The 17,559-nt window shown below is 35.8% G+C and overlaps 1 protein-coding gene across 2 annotated transcripts; it reads right to left on the bottom strand.

The window, feature by feature from the left end:
• Nucleotides 1-1,610: 1,610 nt before the first annotated feature.
• On the bottom strand, nucleotides 1,611-17,145 carry LOC129254000 (uncharacterized). Of its 2 annotated transcripts, XM_064095136.1 has the most exons (7): nucleotides 16,756-17,145; nucleotides 12,776-12,811; nucleotides 11,076-11,174; nucleotides 8,702-10,122; nucleotides 6,823-7,089; nucleotides 5,693-6,184; nucleotides 1,611-4,009 (listed from the first exon to the last, which is right to left on the bottom strand). In XM_064095136.1, exons 4-7 carry the CDS (start codon nucleotides 10,073-10,075, stop codon nucleotides 3,722-3,724), a joined length of 2,421 nt encoding a protein of 806 aa, XP_063951206.1. In that variant the 5' UTR covers nucleotides 10,076-10,122; nucleotides 11,076-11,174; nucleotides 12,776-12,811; nucleotides 16,756-17,145; the 3' UTR covers nucleotides 1,611-3,721. The 2 variants fall into 2 exon arrangements, with proteins under 2 accessions (XP_063951206.1, XP_054748418.2); XM_054892443.2 differs by lacking the exon at nucleotides 11,076-11,174.
• Between the last annotated feature and the right edge of the window lie 414 nt (nucleotides 17,146-17,559).

The raw sequence follows: 17,559 nt of genomic DNA, 5'->3' as shown, positions 1-17,559 counted from the left end.
AAAAGAAATACACATTACTGGGTAGGTACAGCTGTACTCGCCTATCTAAAGTGGCAATGCTACTTTAAAAGTTTTGATTTCGGGGGTGTTGCTGGGTTTGTGCTCCTCCTATAGCCATATGCTCTGGGCGGGGCCGTCGCTAAAGGGGAGATGTGGAGGGTGCGACCCCCCCCCCCCACTCTGGATATCGTCGGTAAATCTGCGCTGCCGTCGGGAAAATGAAGAAAAAGTGCTTCAAGGGAAAAAAGAGAGAAAGAGAAAAGAAAAAAAGGGAAAGAAGAGAATGAGAAAGAAAAAAGGGAAAGTCAAGAAAATGAAAGAAAGAAAGAAGAAAATAAGAAAATAAAATGAAAACAAAAGGATGGAAATCAAAGAGAGAAGGGGACGGGGTACTTGAGGTTTTGAATAGGTTATCCGGTGTGTCGGTGTAACTAAAGATGAAGATTCTGAGATGTTAATAAAATGAAAAATAATTACTTTTTTTTAATCATGTGTTTTCTTGGTCTCTGTTACCCAAGCTCCATGGTTGAACTGACGCCTTTCAGAAAAATTACAAAATGTCGGGTCACGCAGGGTTGTTCCAATCGTTTGTGTACTTAATCGTTCTTCTTCAATAACTTTGTCGATAAAAGTCGAATTGCATTATCGTTAAATTGTGATTTTTCGCAATACGAACGTGGGGAGCTCTCTGTACCGACAGTGATTAGAATGTCCCGATTAAAGTCTCAGTTTCAGAAAATTTCCAGCTCGCGCTTCACGCTTGCGTTATATTTATTGAGATACACAGCTTGTCCAATGACAGATGCGGAACACGAGATGTTCTTTATAAAAAGGGCGGATGTTAAGTTTTAAGTAAAATTATCAATAGTTTTCAGCTCGCGCTTCTCTACGGACAGTGATCAGTATATCCCGGTTTTCTATTAAAAAAAATCAGCTCGCGCTTCGCGCTCGCATCATATATTTAATGAGATCCATATCCTCTCCAAAATTGTCCTTCATGTTGCACAATGCTTCAGGAGTTCCATTTCGGGTCAGTATATATGAAAAAAAATTCAGCTCACGCTTCGCGCTCGCAATATGTTTATTGAGATACACATCTTGTCCAATTATGGAATATGAGTTTGTTGTTAATATAAAAACGTGTCAAAATATCAACAAAAATTTAAACTCGCGCTTCGCGCTCGCATCATTCATTGATACCCTTTCTTTCATGATTACAAAAAATGCATGGAATGTCCGGTTTCAAGTCTTAATCTTGAAAAAAAAATACCAGCTCGCACTTCGCATTACTTGTTTGATTAGATACCCATCGTGTTCATGATTGCAAAAATTATTTAGAATGTCCAATTTTCAGATTGTAAAATCAGGTCGCGCTTCGCTCTAACTAGAAAAGTTATTAAGTACTATGCCTACCCTCTTCATGGTATATAACATTCAGCTCGCTTCTTTACTGCGTTCTTTATTAAAACAGCATAAAACCAGTCCAGTCTCCAGCTTGGATATCTCGCGGGTGTATGATCAATGTATTGCTTCATGTTGTTCTTCTTTAAAAACTTTGCGATTCAAATTATTGTAAATGATTTTAAGAATGACATAGATAAGGTTCATGATTTATGTTCTGTAAGTTATATTTATTGTTAATAAGATAAACGGAACGTTGCATTTAACACGGTATTTCAAAATACTTGTACAAAACCCGGTCTTTTGTCAAATACTGACAAATGGATTAGCATAGAATTAAAAGTTATTGTGTAAAATGATTTGATATTATTTATATTTTCGGAACATCAACTGCCATTTTAAGTAAGAAGGTAAACTTAAGGTTGTTACTCCATGCAATACATCAGATGATTATTTGGGGGATGCTATGTACTGATAGATAATACTGTAATGTAATAATGATTATTGAAGGACAAGTCCATTCCAACAAAAATTTGAATAATTCAAATTTTGAATAATTAAAAAATCAAACGAATATAATCATGTCTGATTTTCTTTTTCATAATCTAATGCAAAATGAGACACTTATATTTTGAAATTCACAAAGCCATTATTCATTTTTTCATTTTATTATATGGATTAATATACAATATTTCAATTTGTGCTCTCTCAAAAACAATCACTGGGCAACATTTACTGTTCACACAACTATTGTTTGAAATCTGTCCAAATTTGGTGATAAATTTGCTCAATTGGATAACAATTTAAGTATGTGTAGATTTGGTATAACGTAAATTTCGTTGAAAAGTTTACTTTTCCACATCTTCAGGCCGAGAGGTATCAACAGTTTCACATTATAATGACGAAAATAAGAATGCTTTCTATGTTATAAACAAATAAAAAAACGAGTAGTGATGTCATCCGTTCCCTTATTTGCATACCAACCAAGATGGATACATAACTGTTTGGGGTTTTTAGCTAAAGCTTAAAATGTTAGATCCAATTTTTATGAATATTCAGTTTCATGTATGTTTGATTTTCCTCTTTTTTTTTATTTGAACCCAAATTAATTTTATTGGGGTGGACTTCCCTTTTGATATTTTGCTATCGGATAACCATCATGGCAAGTAATGTTGGGTAATCACAATATCGGGCAATTATAATCGCTCACGTGACCCATCAAATTTTACCAAACTCTACAATTACACAACATTTGGTTACACTTTAGTTGGGCAACTACTCGTACTTGCCATCGAATAATTCATTCAAATTGGATATTGCCTAGCTTTCCATTTCGTACTACTTTTACTGAGGTAACAATCTTGAAAGAGTTGGAAAAGGCAACTATATACCTACGCTGTTTAATTTTATACTTTTAAATTTTAAATTTCATACAACGCACGGAAACAATGCTGTTTACTGTATACACTTTACAGTGGATGTTTAGAGGTTAATCAATTGTTTAAGATATTAAACAACAAAGTTAAATATTTCATATTCAATAAATTATGGATAGTTGTTTACACTGTTAAACAACTGTTGTAAAGTTCATAATGGTTCAGCGTTGTATAAAATTGTATATGGCGTGTTTCATGTGTATAGCCTATTTGAGTCTGTTTTTATTTTATTTACAGATGTGCTTCTGACACGTTACAATTATTTAACAGGACCGACTTTTAACGTCACAATCCGAAAGACGTGAATTAGCAAGGTAGATGAAATGCCCTGCTCAGGGTCATACCGGTGCCATGGTCGGATGTTGAATCTAGGACCTTCTAGGCGCCTTGTAGACCACTCAGCCACCCCACCTCTTATATTAGTCCAAACTTCTAATCATTCTGTGACTCATTACCTTATCAGAGAACTTATACAAATCCATTTCGTCCATCAATCAGAACAATTTGATTATTTTATTTACCTTTTGAACTTTTAGGTTATGTTGCCATTTGGTGATAATAAGACCCATGCCGCATGAGGCATGCGTAAGTTTGCCGAATCCGGTGAATATTAAAAATATTGGTATTGTGCACAAATTCAAGGTTCGTTACCCTCAAGTGCTAATCCCGGGCTTGGCAAATTTTGGAACAACCATTTCAACTGTCAGAAAACATCAAACTTTATGCAACATATATCAAGTACTGTTAATAACTAATGAGTTAAAAGATAATTACGTCATATTCTCTGACTAAGACCCCAAAACTAAAGCATTTCATCTGTCAGGCGTAGGCCAAATAGTCGCCCAATAATTGACAAGTTCATGAAAAAAAATAGAGCTGAATTCCTATACACGGGTAGTCGAACCCGAAGAAGTAGTTTTTATATTATTATTTGTCTTTGATCCTACTCTTGTAGAAGATGTTAATGCCATAGTTGAGGTTCTGGTTTGTGCTGCCGATCCGCAAACCTTTTTTCGCCAGAGATCCCTTACTCGTTGATTAGCGCCGAAGAAGATGAAAACGAATATCCCTTGAAGAGAGCTGGTGAGGATGAAGATGGTCCAAACAGTAGCAGAATTGGCAAATGAAGCGATGAAACCAAAGGTCCATCCAAAACCAAGCAGACAGGATATCTAAAAGAAAGAGTTTGAAATTCAGAAGAATTTATAAATTAGAGAGGATGCAATTATTGTGATTGCGATTCACATTATTAAAGCATAAATAAATACATAAACAAATAAATGAATAAAATCTCAGAAAACCAGTTATAGGCCCATTTACGCCTTCCTTTTATGTCTGCGTCTTCTGTTTTCTTTTCTCTTCACATATTACTGTATTGGGATTTTGTGCTGCATAGGCAGAAATGAGTGGATTATTGTATTGTATCATTATGTTTGATATCATGGTAGCATATCTAATGTGATTGCCTAAGAAATAACTGTAATTGTTACATTATTTTGATGAAAGGTGTGTTTAAAGCTTTTAGATAAACGTACAGTGCATCGCAAAAAAAAATGGTCAAAGATCTAGTATAGGCGAATTGAAAATAACACGTCCAAGCCAGTAACTAAAATATGCACAACCCATTCATACACTTAAAAAAAAGTGCACACTTATACAGTGCGTATCAAAAAAAAGTTAACACTTTGAAAAAGTCCTGGGAATTAAAAAATATACAACATGTGGGTAATTTTTTTCACATATAATCTTGGGTTTGGGTCTCATCTATCCAATGAAAGTAAAATTTTGGACAGAATGTTACTCTTGAGTGAGCACTGTCCATTTTTGTAAAGCTCGCAGAAATATGTTTGCGCAGAAATGCTCGTTTTCACGCTGTGTCAAGGGAAAGGGCGAAATCAAACTTACCCTGCGAAACATTTCTCATAGATTTCCCATTGCATTTTTTGTCAATTGTAATAAATGGATTCATTCAAGCATTTTGTAACAATTTTGCCACCCAAATTGAAATTTCAACTCTTAGTAAGCACAACCTTTACACTTTTTGTGCCAGCTGGATCTGAGGACATAACTAAATCTGAACAAATGTTTATATCAGACATCTCCAGCATTTTTTCACTAAGTTTTTATCATTTAAAGTGGTTTACATTTCATTTTTAATTTAATACTTGTTTCTCCACATTTTTTCCAAGCCTGACAATGATTAACAAAATGAAAATCAAGCCTAAGCCATTTCAAGTTAATCACAGCTCAGTGTAAAGCAAATATCGTCACAATGGCCTCGGTGTGTGGGGGAGTGGGGTGGGGTGCAATGCACTCTTCTAAGTGTTTTGGGCAAGGAAACAAGTTAAAAAGGTAAAAGATATCTTCAAATAAATTTTACTAGCTAAATTCAACGTGTTCTTCATGATTAAGGTCTACTTTTATTCGCATAACTATTTCAAAGTTCTACGCAAATCATTTTTCACTAACTTTTCAAAAGTAAGTGATGCTCACTCAAGCGGAAATATTTTTCGTCAGTTACATTGTCATTTGCTTAAATGGATCTGTACCAATGTTAAAATGTGGAAAAATCTTCAGGATATTACAAATGTATAATTTTACAGGATTTTTTTCTAAGTGTAAACTTTTTTTTGATACGCACTGTATAGTTATCAATAAGGCCTAAAGCATTTCCATTTATTTGAATGCAGGATAAAAGTATACATACAAATGCCGTGACCGGGAATCGAATCCCGGACTTTCCACGTATAGCCAGGCGCCTTAGACCACTCGGCCACGGCACACACCCTCACACCACACACACCCCAAGCCTGCACAAAAGAAAGTATTGTGCGTAAATTTCACAGCATACAAACCTTAAAGTGGACCGCCAATTCGGTGAACATTTCCTTATGTCGCTTTCCCGTGCCTTCATGAAGGACTCTAGAATCACGTTTGCTCTTGTGAACACCGCATGCGGTTAACACGAAGAAAACAAGATTGATAAGAAAACTGACAGCAACAGGCACCAAGAAGGCCAAGACAATGCATTTCGCTTGGTAGATCCAGCAACCTGATCCGATCTTGCCATAGCGAAAGAGTGATGGGTTCTGGCTTTGGACGATGAGACATGGAACGATGATGGTGAGAGGAAGACACCAACCAATGGTATGGTAGACAGTCATCCGTCTTGTCTCTATGTGTCTCTTTGGTAAAAAGGATGAAGATGCAAAGTGACGAACAAGATCCCATGCCAAGACATTTGTCCAGGTGAAGACAGCGAGCAGAAAATAATGTGTTATAGCAGCTGCTATCGTACAAGCGGTTGGAATTGAGCTCACGGAAGAAGACACAAATTGGAGCATCACCTGTAGGAAAAAAGGGAATATTTCATAGGTCATAATCATTTTGCGAGGGGACCATGGTAAAGTACACGTATCTCTAAAGGTTCACAATTATTTTCCGGCAATAGAGTGACAGTTGGCCCCGAGAAGGACGTGTATCACAAAGTGACACAGGTCTTTAGTAATTTTACAGCCATTTATCGCAGTGAATTTCATACAAAAATAAAAAGTCAAGGACGTTTTCGACGAATGGTACACGTATATCATAATATTTATTTTTAAGGATTAGGGTTATATCGGAGCAAACTTTTGTTGGGTCTATTACTCGTGTGTTCTCTGTTCAGATGTTTTATACAACATAATTTTTTTTAAGTACTAAATATAGGCCTTGAAAGATAAGATACTAAATTGGAACTAATTTGATTTGGGGATTTACAGATTTGTATCCATCAGATACGAATATTAACGTTACCATCCGAAAGAGTTATGGGAATAAAAGGCATTGTTCAAAGTCATGGCGTAAAAATGCGTGGCCGGATTTTGAACCTAGGTCTTTCATGTCTGTAGTTTGTTGCCTTAGACCTTTCTGCTTCGGGACCTACTAATTATTCGGTAAAGGAATTAATGATGGGAAATTTAGAATAGAGTTTATACTTATATACCTGCGCTACGAAAAGAGCAAAAACAAAGTTCATTGTAGATATGCCTTGAAGGTTCCTCAGAGGCTTGAAGATGCAGTATGTGATCAACGTAGCCAAGAGACACGTCATGGAAAGAGTAAAAAGGATGATGTTCAGGAGATACTGTCCTCTGGAATAACTGAACAAGCTGACAGGTTCTGGAGGATCGGACAAAGTCCAGCAGAGACGGACAGATCCATTCTTGTAACGGGTGTACTTATCCGGAGGGAATGAAATGCTTTGGTATATCTACATGCATAATCCAGAGAATATTGTACACGTGGAGTTAAACTATCGTATCTAATTCAGGCCTAAAAATTAGCGGTTACCTCTCTTTCATATATTTATGATTAAATCCAAATGAAATGCGACGTATATGGTAATCTTAAAAAAAAAGTTTTAATAAAAAAAAAATCGTTTCACAACGAAAATCCATTATCTGATTATATTGTCTGGAAAGGGACCCCCGCCCTCTCCCCCTTTCACTAAGACAATGACGCAGACTCAGGGCCTTGTTTTCCAGATGTGAGTCAGTAAAAAAGAATACCTAAAATCACCAATTCAATTAAAAAAAACACGTCACGAAAAAGAATGTCCTGAAAAATTATTCTCTCATAAATAGTTTGATATTATTTATAAGTTATTTACGCTTGGGTATAATCGGGATTTATTTCGACTAGTGTCAAAGTAAGGCATGACTGCAATGGACATTTTAAAAATGCATCCAGCTCCATTTCATAAAACTTGTTATAATAACACATTTTGCAATACCAGTTAAAAGCTACTGAAACCGTTCAATTTGATTGGCTAATATTAAGTTTGTTATAGAAACCGTGCATTTGTTGTTATAACAAACGGGACCCTAATGACCATGGCGTCATAATCTTACGTGAGTTGCAGTTGAATTAAGATGATATTGTTACTAAAAAGTGTTAGTTTAATTGAAAATGTATTTTGCAATGAATTTTTGTTGGTTGTCTACCTTCATTGATATCAGGGGAGCAATTCATCAACATTTTCGTCTGACAAGCTGTCAGATATGACAACTTTTCTGGATTATAATTGGCTGAGAAGCACAGTTCCTATGGCAACTGTCGGATATAACAGGATCTATCAGATAAAACGCCCGACAAGTCCTTTCACGAAACGCTCTCCTGGATTAATTCATTGCCGCGGCAGTCATGCCTTATACCTTGGTCATATTTGCTCTACGACGGCCGTACGGCGAGTCGAAAACAGCCGTTTTATTAATTTTAATTCAAACCACCTATATGTAGTTGGACAAAAAAATGTTAAAACGGCTGTTTTCAACTCGCCGTACGGCCGCCGTAGAGCAAATGTGACCAAGGTATTATTAACATATATCAAATTTTACATCACAACAAAAAACATCTCATAATTATCAAAATACAAACATACCACACGAAAATGACAGCATATTGTTTGGGCGAAGATGTCTTTCAGAGAATATATAAAGGTATTGTGTACACTGCTCATGGCGTATTTTATCATTGAAATGGCGATTTCTTTTTAATTAAGTTTTCTTCTGACTCAATCGGTAAAGGTCTGCTTGTTTTATAATCATTGAGAAAAATTGAAGTTAACTCGGTTGCTTGGAGAGAACTGTATTGTAATTAGGAGATGAAGTAAAATTTCTATTGAAAAAAAAATGTTACTAATATACTCTTCTTGTATTGAAGAGGAAATTATTTGCATTGTGTTTATATCTCTGTTAAATTATTTAATAGATTTATACAGTAGGCCTACACATAATACGCAGAACTTGTGGACGGTCGTTTGAACAGCATTGTTTCGATCTGACCTGTTCCAATTAAAATCGATAATATATTAAAATACTTACTAAAATGGTCACGTTTCCCCTTGTGTTTTCGGTAATGAGAGAAGCTCCAACAATGATTGACGCGCACGTTTGTAAGTCTACGACATGTCCATAAAGGGAAAAGGATATTTCTTTGGTAAAATTCCATTCATCTGAGAAACGTGTGAGGTAGGTGTCATTTTCCCACAAAACTGGTGTTATGAAAGTAGTGTTATCATACGCGATATAGACAGTCCCATTGTATTCTATAGGTTCAAATAACTGGGGTTTATCCTGAACATGAAATAAAGAAGTAGACCTACTAAGACCAAAGTCAACGTTGCATCTTTCACGGATGATAACTTTCTTATCAGGGCAGCTCTTTTCCTGTAATTCCTCTAGGCTTGCCTCAACATCGCTTTTAAATTGTCTTAAGGATGTGGGGAAGAGGTCTACAGGGATTTCTAAGAAGGTGGTGAAATTTAAGTCATCGATGTCAAAATTGAAATCATATTCGGAGACAACAGGAGTTTCTAGTGTTAGTAAAGACTTTATAACTTCTAAACCATAAAAACCATCGTAACACTGCCAAGAACCTTTGGCTACAACAGCAAAAATGATGGTTCTGTTATCGCATTCTGGCCATAACATCCCTTCTGGAACACATTCTGTTCCAGATGGTATCATGCCTTCAAGACATGTGAGTACAGGATAATAATAACCCACGTTAAAAGCGTTAACAGGTAGTATTATAGGGACATTATCATTACATTTAAGTGTATCGTTAGGTAGTTGCACCCCATTGCACTTTGCGCAATCATCGTTTCGGTAAATACTTCCATTAATAAAGACCCTCCGCTCCTTTTCGTTTGAACAAAGTGATTGTGAGCTTTGGTTGTTTATTTGCGAGTCACAATGTGAAATGACGGTAGAATCATCGAAACACGACCGAGGAAGAGGAGCGACAATCCCGTCGATTTCATACGGTTTCTGTCCACAAAATGTATCCTCAGTTGGAAGGTTGTCAAGGCATGGTACGAATATGAAGTAAGGGGTGAGTTCGGAGGAGTTGACGCCATGACAAAGAGCGCAGTACCTGTTACGGTAGAAGACTTTCCTTGGGTCAAAGAAGACAGTATCATTGGCGATGGGGTTTTCACATCTCTGTACCAACTCATTGTCAGCTTCAGATACTGGCGGACATCTACTAACTACAAAGTGGTTGTAAATGCAAGATGAATTGTGTGCGACGCCAATGGAAAATGCGGTGCAACTCCAATATTGCTTCTCAAGATCCATCGTTTCAGGCTCCCGCGCTGTACTATTTGTCACATTGTACCCATAGCAACAGTCGTCGAAAAATTCGCAGTCGTAATCACAGGTGCAGTACATAGATTCAATTTTCATTGAATTCATTTCACATTCATCTATGTATGCAGAGGAGTTCACACACTTGTCTGAATCTATATTTTAGGTCAAGAAACAATGCATGTATAAAGTTATAGCCATTAATTGTACAACCATTCCGTAAATAGTTTGCCAAAGATTCGTTGAATAAATACACTGGAATTTTGTTGCCTTTGCAAATTGCAGTTCCATATAGCTTTTTAAAGTTACCCATGTTTGCTACAATCTTTGTGATAAATAAGATTACTCTAAATTTCCTTGGTGTTTAAATGAAGTTTGACTGTTATTCCTTTAAACCTAAAAGGACTGGGGGCATGATGCTCCCCAACGCTTCGCGCGATATTTCCGAAACGAAAAAAGATTTAAAGAACGGCGGCCGAGATCAGAAGGGGGCCATCATCCCCCCCCCCCCGTCCCAAATAGGCTTACATTTCAAATAACCCAGTCCTTTTAGGGTTAACTCTAAATATGTACCGTATAAGTCAGGTTACTGTTTGACAAATAATCAAATCAGCATTGAAATCCTTGTAAATATGATATCTAGAATTGTAATTTGTAACGTTCATTTCCTAGTACCTGTACCCCAGTCGCTTATCATATACGTGATTTTTTTTTAATGCACCGTGTCATATCACATCGTGTCATATTTCTTAAAACAAAATCTTTTCACCTTTTATAATATTAATTTACCAAAGTCATGGGTTTATGAAATTCTCACACACAGTGGCTGATTAAAGGTGAAAAGATTTTGTTTTAAGAAATATGACACGATGTGATATGACACGGTGCATTGAAACCTTTTATTGTATTTATTCAGGCACGTTAAACTTATCAAGGATACAGAAAAGGGTTTGATAAAGCCAGTACAAGTTTGTATCCCGATATAAAAGGATATCTTCGGGACGATAGTTTATAGTATCAAGATTTCAAAACCTTTTCAAGATTTCAAGACCTTGAATTAAGATTTAAAGCAATGCAAATTAAAGATTTAAAAGAGATTGATACATACCCCAAAATTAAGAATATACAAAACCTTGTTCTGTTATATCAGAAATAAGCCATAATATGCATAGGCGGATCCAGGGGGGCCCGAGGGGCCCGCCCCCTCCTATTGGCGGAGCAAAAAAAAAAGAAAAAAGGAGGATAAGAAAGAAAAAAAAGAATGGAAAAAAAGAGGAGATTAGATTCTTTATATATTAATTATGTAACAAACTACTTAAAACCTCCCTTTATGACAGTTTATCAACAAATTCGTCTCGCGATTTGCGTTCGCATTAATAGTTTAAAATGTATCAACTCATAAATCCTATTCATGATTACAAAAGTGCTTTAAATATCCAGTTTTCAGGCCTCAAATGTGAACAAATTTCACTCACTCATTAGGCTTATTCATATAATAATAACATTTTCATGAATTCCTAATAATTAAATTGTCCCTTTTTCAGACAGGAATATCGTCAAGTGTCATATCGCGCTTAGGAAGAGGAATAAGAAGATAGTCATCATTTTCATATGTGCTATCCACATACACTTTACAATTTCCCTACACAGTGAGACAGAGCTTAAATTTACCCTTTTCATAGCAGAATATCAATAATTTCCGCTCGCGCTTCGCGCTCGCATTATTGATTTTCAAGATAAAACATTTAATGTATTCAGAAAGCTCAGTTTCTGTCTAACTCTAAAACACGCGCACACATGTTTATTGAGATATGCAGCTTGATCATATTCAAAACGTGCTAAAATTATCCAGTTTGCGCTCGCATTATTAATGTAGGAAGATACCAAATTACCAATCTTTTTTCATGATTTACAAAACAACAATAGACTGTCCCACCTTTAGATCTGAAGTCTCATTTTTTCCCAATTGTTTAGTTTTATACCCATACCGTTTGTTTCAAAAAGTGCTTAGAATGCCAATTTTTTAGGTCGGAATGTCAAAAAAAATTCAGCTCGCGCTTCGCTCTCACATTATCTAAAAGTTGAAATATGTATCGTCTTAATGGCTAACTGCAAATCGTCCTTAACAGGTCCCTTTTCGATCAAACCAGAATCCATATTAAGAATTTCTGCTCGCGCTTCGCGCTCGCAGTAATTATCTAGTTACATACGCATCTTGTTCAGGTTCACAAACATTGCCCAGAATATTCAATTTTCAGGACAAAATACATGAAATTCCAAAAAAATTCAGCTCGCGCTTCGCGCTCGCACTATTCAAATAGGGCTTATGAGATTATTACATTTTTAATGTTGTTTTATAATAATAAAGCTAAGAAATGACTGTTAGGACATCGGCGTCCCCCCTCCAATTTTTCACGACCAAGAAAATGGGGAGAAAGGGAAAGGGATAAGTGTGAAATATAGGCCTATGATTTTTCAAATGTTATGTCAAAATCTATCACAAACTTTGATTTTTGTAATTAAAATGTCAAAATTTTTGCTCGCTCGCAACTTCTTATTAATGTTACGCGGTATGGCGTATCGGGCCCCCTCAAAATTTTGGCTCATTACGCCACTGAGACAACCCCTTCAAAAAAAACAAACAAAAATCGGGGAAAATATGGGTGAAAAAAATTTCGTCCCCCCCCCCCCCCCTATTGGCGGGAGCTGGATCCGCCCCTGATATGATATACTATATTGATAGTATAATAGTTAAGAGTGCTGACCCTATATTATATGAAATTGTATAATAAACAGTTGTATACTTACCAGTAGGACACAGCCAAGTTGTATCGGCGTTCGGAACTGCAAATAATCGAAATCGTATAGAATTAGACGGAGGAAAAGGGAAGAGGAAAAGGGAGGGAAATGCGAGAAAAGGTGTAAAATGGTAGGGTTGAATGAATAAATGTGGAAAACTGCTGTTTAAAAAAAGTGGGTTAGGCCCTATCTAAAACCAGTTTCTCACATTGTGTATTTCACGGGCCAATACATTTTCTTATACAAGTATATACACGATGCCGCTCATTATTTATTTATTTTTTATACAATGATATTTATTATCTGAACTTTACATTAGTTGTTTATAAGTTTTAAACAAATTTTTAAATTATTAGACAACAAATTTATATTTTTTATATTTAATTCTCAATAAATTAAGCATGGTTGTTTAAACTGTTAAACAACTACTTTAAGGGTCTGTGGAACAGCGATGTATACAATTTTAAACTGTGTTTTCTAACCTTATCAACTCTATAGGCCCGTGCTATTGTAAGTTTTTTCCTTGTTCACTGTCCTTATTCATTTACAATAGTAGGGTTTCACGGGCCTAATTTCAACTAGCAGGCAAAAGATATTCATCCGAGCCAACCCATTCTCAATTTTTTAACTAAATATTGCTGATTGACAAAAATGAATGAATATGACTGACAATCTAACACTGATTCTATGGATGGTATATACCTACTGAACTTCCCTTTTTCCAAAGTGGAAAGATATATCACCACTTTGGAACTATTTTTTTACTGGCGGAAGAATTAGGGTCATTTTATTCTCTCAAGTGATGAATTTGATCCTTACATGTCAGTTGTAGTCTTCATAAATGGCGATTTATATTTAAAATGAGCCGGTCGAGGTACCCTTTTCTGGTCAGATATGGAATGTCAGACACCCTATCGTATCCACTGGTAGTAAACATTCAACCCTTTGAATGTCCTTATTTTTATGAATTTTTTTTAAGTGCCACTTTAACACACGAGTCTATATGGGAAATTATCTAGGCCTGTGATACCTTAGGGAATCAAACAGACGAGGTAAAGCATTAGTCAAAACTTATAATAAATACATTTCATGCAAAATGTAGTTATGCTCTCTCTCTCGAAACAATGCACATTTACTCATTCCTTCGCACATTGCGTATACCATTATAATGGATACATCGTCATGGTCATTTAGGATAGGGAATCCCAATATGTAGACTTGTTTACGCCAAATGGCTATACACCACTACCAGTAGAATTGTTGATCTTTTTTTTCTTAATGGTATTATTATCTTGCATACTTTATTGCTCACTCAGCTTGTAAAGCTCTTTCTTGCATCTTCCAATTACGAACAAAAATTAAAAAAGATACATTGCGTGTCTGTATGCTATTTCTTGATTCTGTCAATCCCTGGGGCAATCGTGACAATGGATTTTACTGTCACTTCATGCTATGGAGAAAATGGAGGGAAAATCGATGGAAAACATCGAGGTGGATTTCATAAAATATTTCCTAAACAAGTGGAGTGCCTCTGGCAGTTTCGCCTGCATTACGCGATTCAATATAGCAGTAGTGCTGACTTTGAAAACAACTATAAAATATTTATTCACAAAAAGCACCATTCATATAGTAGCATATTACTACGTTCGTTAACCCTAAATGACATTTGCCCTTGACCTAAGACTTGTGCAAGATGATCAGTGATACTTGATAAGCTTATGTCCACATTTCATGAACTATGAAATGAACTATTTCATGAAACCATTTTAAATGTTATGATGACATTACCCCCAACATGGCCAAAGTTCATTAACCTTAAATGACCTTACTTGGTCTCATGTGACCTGAAACTCACGAAGAATGTTCAGTAATACTTGAATACTCTTATGTCCTAGTTTTATGTACTAGATCAATAAACTATCAAAGTTACGGTGGTAATTCAACAAATCCTACCAACATGGCCACAGTTCATTGACCCTAAATGACCTTTGACCTTGGTCATGTGACCTGAAGCTCACGTAGAATGTTATATAATACTTCATTACCCTTATGTTTAAGTTCCATCATGTCCATGAACTAGGTCTATATACTTTCTAAGTTATGATGGCATTTAAAAAACTTAACCTTAGGAGCTCATGGCCCTGAGAAGCGGGGGTGCTGATACTTTTTTACTTTTGCTTTCCAAATTTAATCGGGTTTTTTTTAAGTGAAAACCCTTTTTTTTTTTTTTTTTTTTGCTTTTTAAATTTATGAGAATCAATTTGACCTCCATTTTGTTATCACCCCCCCTGTTTTTTTTTTTTTGCTTTCCAAATTTACGTCAGCAATCCTAGTGAGAAAAAAAAATCGTTCGCAGGCCCTGCCTTAGGTTAAGATATTAAGATTTCGATGCTGATTCCCCGAAATCGGTCTAAGATCATTGACCCTAAATGACCTTTGACAGGGATCATGTGACCTGAAACTGAGGCAGGATATTTAGTAATACTTGATTACCCTTATGTCAAATTTTCATGAACTAGGTCCATATATTTTCCAAGTTAAGATGTCATTTAAAAAACTTAAAGGTTAAGATGTTGACGCCGCCTCCGTCCGAAAAGTGGCGCCTAGTCTTGCTCTGCTAAAAACAGGCGAGAAAAAAAAAACCATGCAGGACTTTTTTTATTGAAAATCTACAAAATTGTCAGGGTTGTGTGCATGGGTAAGGATGTGTATGTTTTTGTTGTTAATCTTGTTATTTTTGTCTTTTCGTCCATTTAATATAAGACATATGTTTTTTTATGGTCCAAGCCATATTTTGCATTTTCTTTTATGTACATGTATGTACACCGTGATTTTATATTTATATTTTATAATAATTGAATGAATTGAATTTGTCAGATAATTTGTCAGTCATGCTTAAGGACAAGTCCACCCCGACATAAAGTTTATTTGAATAAACAGAAAAATTTCATCAAAATTGGATGTAAAATGATAAAGTTATATGACATTTCTAAGTTTCGCTTAATTTCACCAAAGGTTATATACGTACATCCTGGTCGGTATGCAAATGAAGGGACTGATGACTTAACCCACTCACTATTTCTATTGTATTTTATAATATAAAAATATAAACTGTTCAAATTTTCTCCTCATTGGCCTGTGATAAAAAGATTTATTTTTCCCTGAATATGTGGAATTACTATTAATTGAACCTTTTATGGTTCAGTCTAATTTGTAAAATCTTCAAAATTCAAGCAATTAAAACAGAAAAGAAATAGGGAGGGAGGCTGTGACGGACATCATCGACTCTCTCATTTTCATTTTCACTGAGTTGTGCATATAACTGTTTTGTGAAAAATTCAAAATGCCACAATATTCTTATTTTACATCCGATCTTGATGAAATTTTCATGGATATGCTTGCTTTGTTTTTCTCTATTGATTCAAATCAACATGTTTGTGGGGTGGACTTGACCTTAAATATCATCAAACAAAATAACAAAGCATTTTCAAGGTTGCATCTCTTCGAAGAAAAAAAAACCTTTCAAAATATGAGTCAATTGATGCCAAAAGCCATTTTGTGTGAGTGTGTGTTTCATTGTAACCATGGATTTGTAGTAGGTCCATGTTGTAACCAGCTTCATGTATATTTTTGCTCAAAGCGCTCAAAATATGTTTCGGACCATATTTTGATCCATGATTATATCTAAAGCAAGTTCCCGTGTCATATGAGAACTTAGAGAGCAAGTTAACAACGTGTGTGTGCATACAGGCGCGGATCCACGGGGAGGACGTGTGTACCTATTTTAACTATATTAAGGTGTTTTTTTTTATTGTTTCTTTTTTTATAAATACAATTATCTGGAAAATGCTCTCTTTAATGGTTGTAACACCCTTTTTTTGGCTTGACAATGTCTCTTTGAGAAAGCACCTACTCCGATCTGGTATAGGCCTATCCTAGATCCGCCCTTAAATGCATACAGACAAGAAATGTGTTTTTCTAAGCCTTACCTTCGCTTGGTGAGTAGGATGAAGAATAGTCACTCCAATCGATATCAAGAGACCCGGGAATAGAAAGCTGAGAATCCGCATCAGAACTGGACTGAGTATCTCGTTCATTTCTTTCAGAAGTTATGTCCGTTGTAACATTACCACTCCGGGCTCCAGTCAAACCCGGTGTAGATTGGTATCCGCCATCAGGACGAGAATCTTGCTCCGCATTGGAACAGTCAAGGAATGAGGAAAATGTCAGGAGAAACAATAGGACAAGTCCGCCTTTCAGTGCCATTCTGCCTTCACCCGGTTTTCAAATAGAAGGCTGTTTATGATTATACCTAAACACAACTTTAAATAACCGAGTCTTCACTGCTACCATTATCTAGGAGATTCTAGGTATTGAATGAGGTTCATCATTGGCGATGGGGTGTGGGTTGTTTGCTTCCCCTGCCCTCATTATTTTTAACGACAGCGTTATTCTTACGGTCAAATAATTAAAGTTTATTATAGTAAGTTTATCTTTTGCGGCCAAAAAGGCGAATTGCATTATCCTTGACATAAAAATAAATTCAATATCGATAGAGAGTGAGAAAGAGGGTGTGTACGTGTGGGGTGGGTGTGGGTGTGTGTATCAAGCTGAAAGTTAAAGATACATACTGTTTTTATACCAATAAGTCAAATAACTATTTTGCTAGGTGGCCCATATAATTTCATTTCAATGTCTGACACCTATCTATTCCAAGTTCCTCTACCAGTTTGTTTGGGAAACTTACTATCCAAACATTTCCCCGGGAAACAATGTTTTGTTGTTGTTGTTGT

This window comes from Lytechinus pictus, chromosome 2 (assembly GCF_037042905.1).
Source record: "Lytechinus pictus isolate F3 Inbred chromosome 2, Lp3.0, whole genome shotgun sequence".
Taxonomy (NCBI): Eukaryota; Metazoa; Echinodermata; class Echinoidea; order Temnopleuroida; family Toxopneustidae; genus Lytechinus; species Lytechinus pictus.
This window is presented reverse-complemented; position numbering and strand designations above follow the sequence as displayed.

Excerpts from the sequence above, each read along its gene's own strand:
- LOC129254000 (XM_054892443.2), bottom strand. The coding sequence starts at position 17,032 with ATGGCACTGAAAGGCGGACTTGTCCTATTGTTTCTCCTGACATTTTCC. Across the intron at positions 6,185-6,822 it reads TTGCTCTTTTCGTAGCGCAG|GTGATGCTCCAATTTGTGTC; the intron begins GTATATAAGTAT and ends TTTTTCCTACAG. Across the intron at positions 4,010-5,692 it reads AATTGGCGGTCCACTTTAAG|ATATCCTGTCTGCTTGGTTT; the intron begins GTTTGTATGCTG and ends TCTTTCTTTTAG.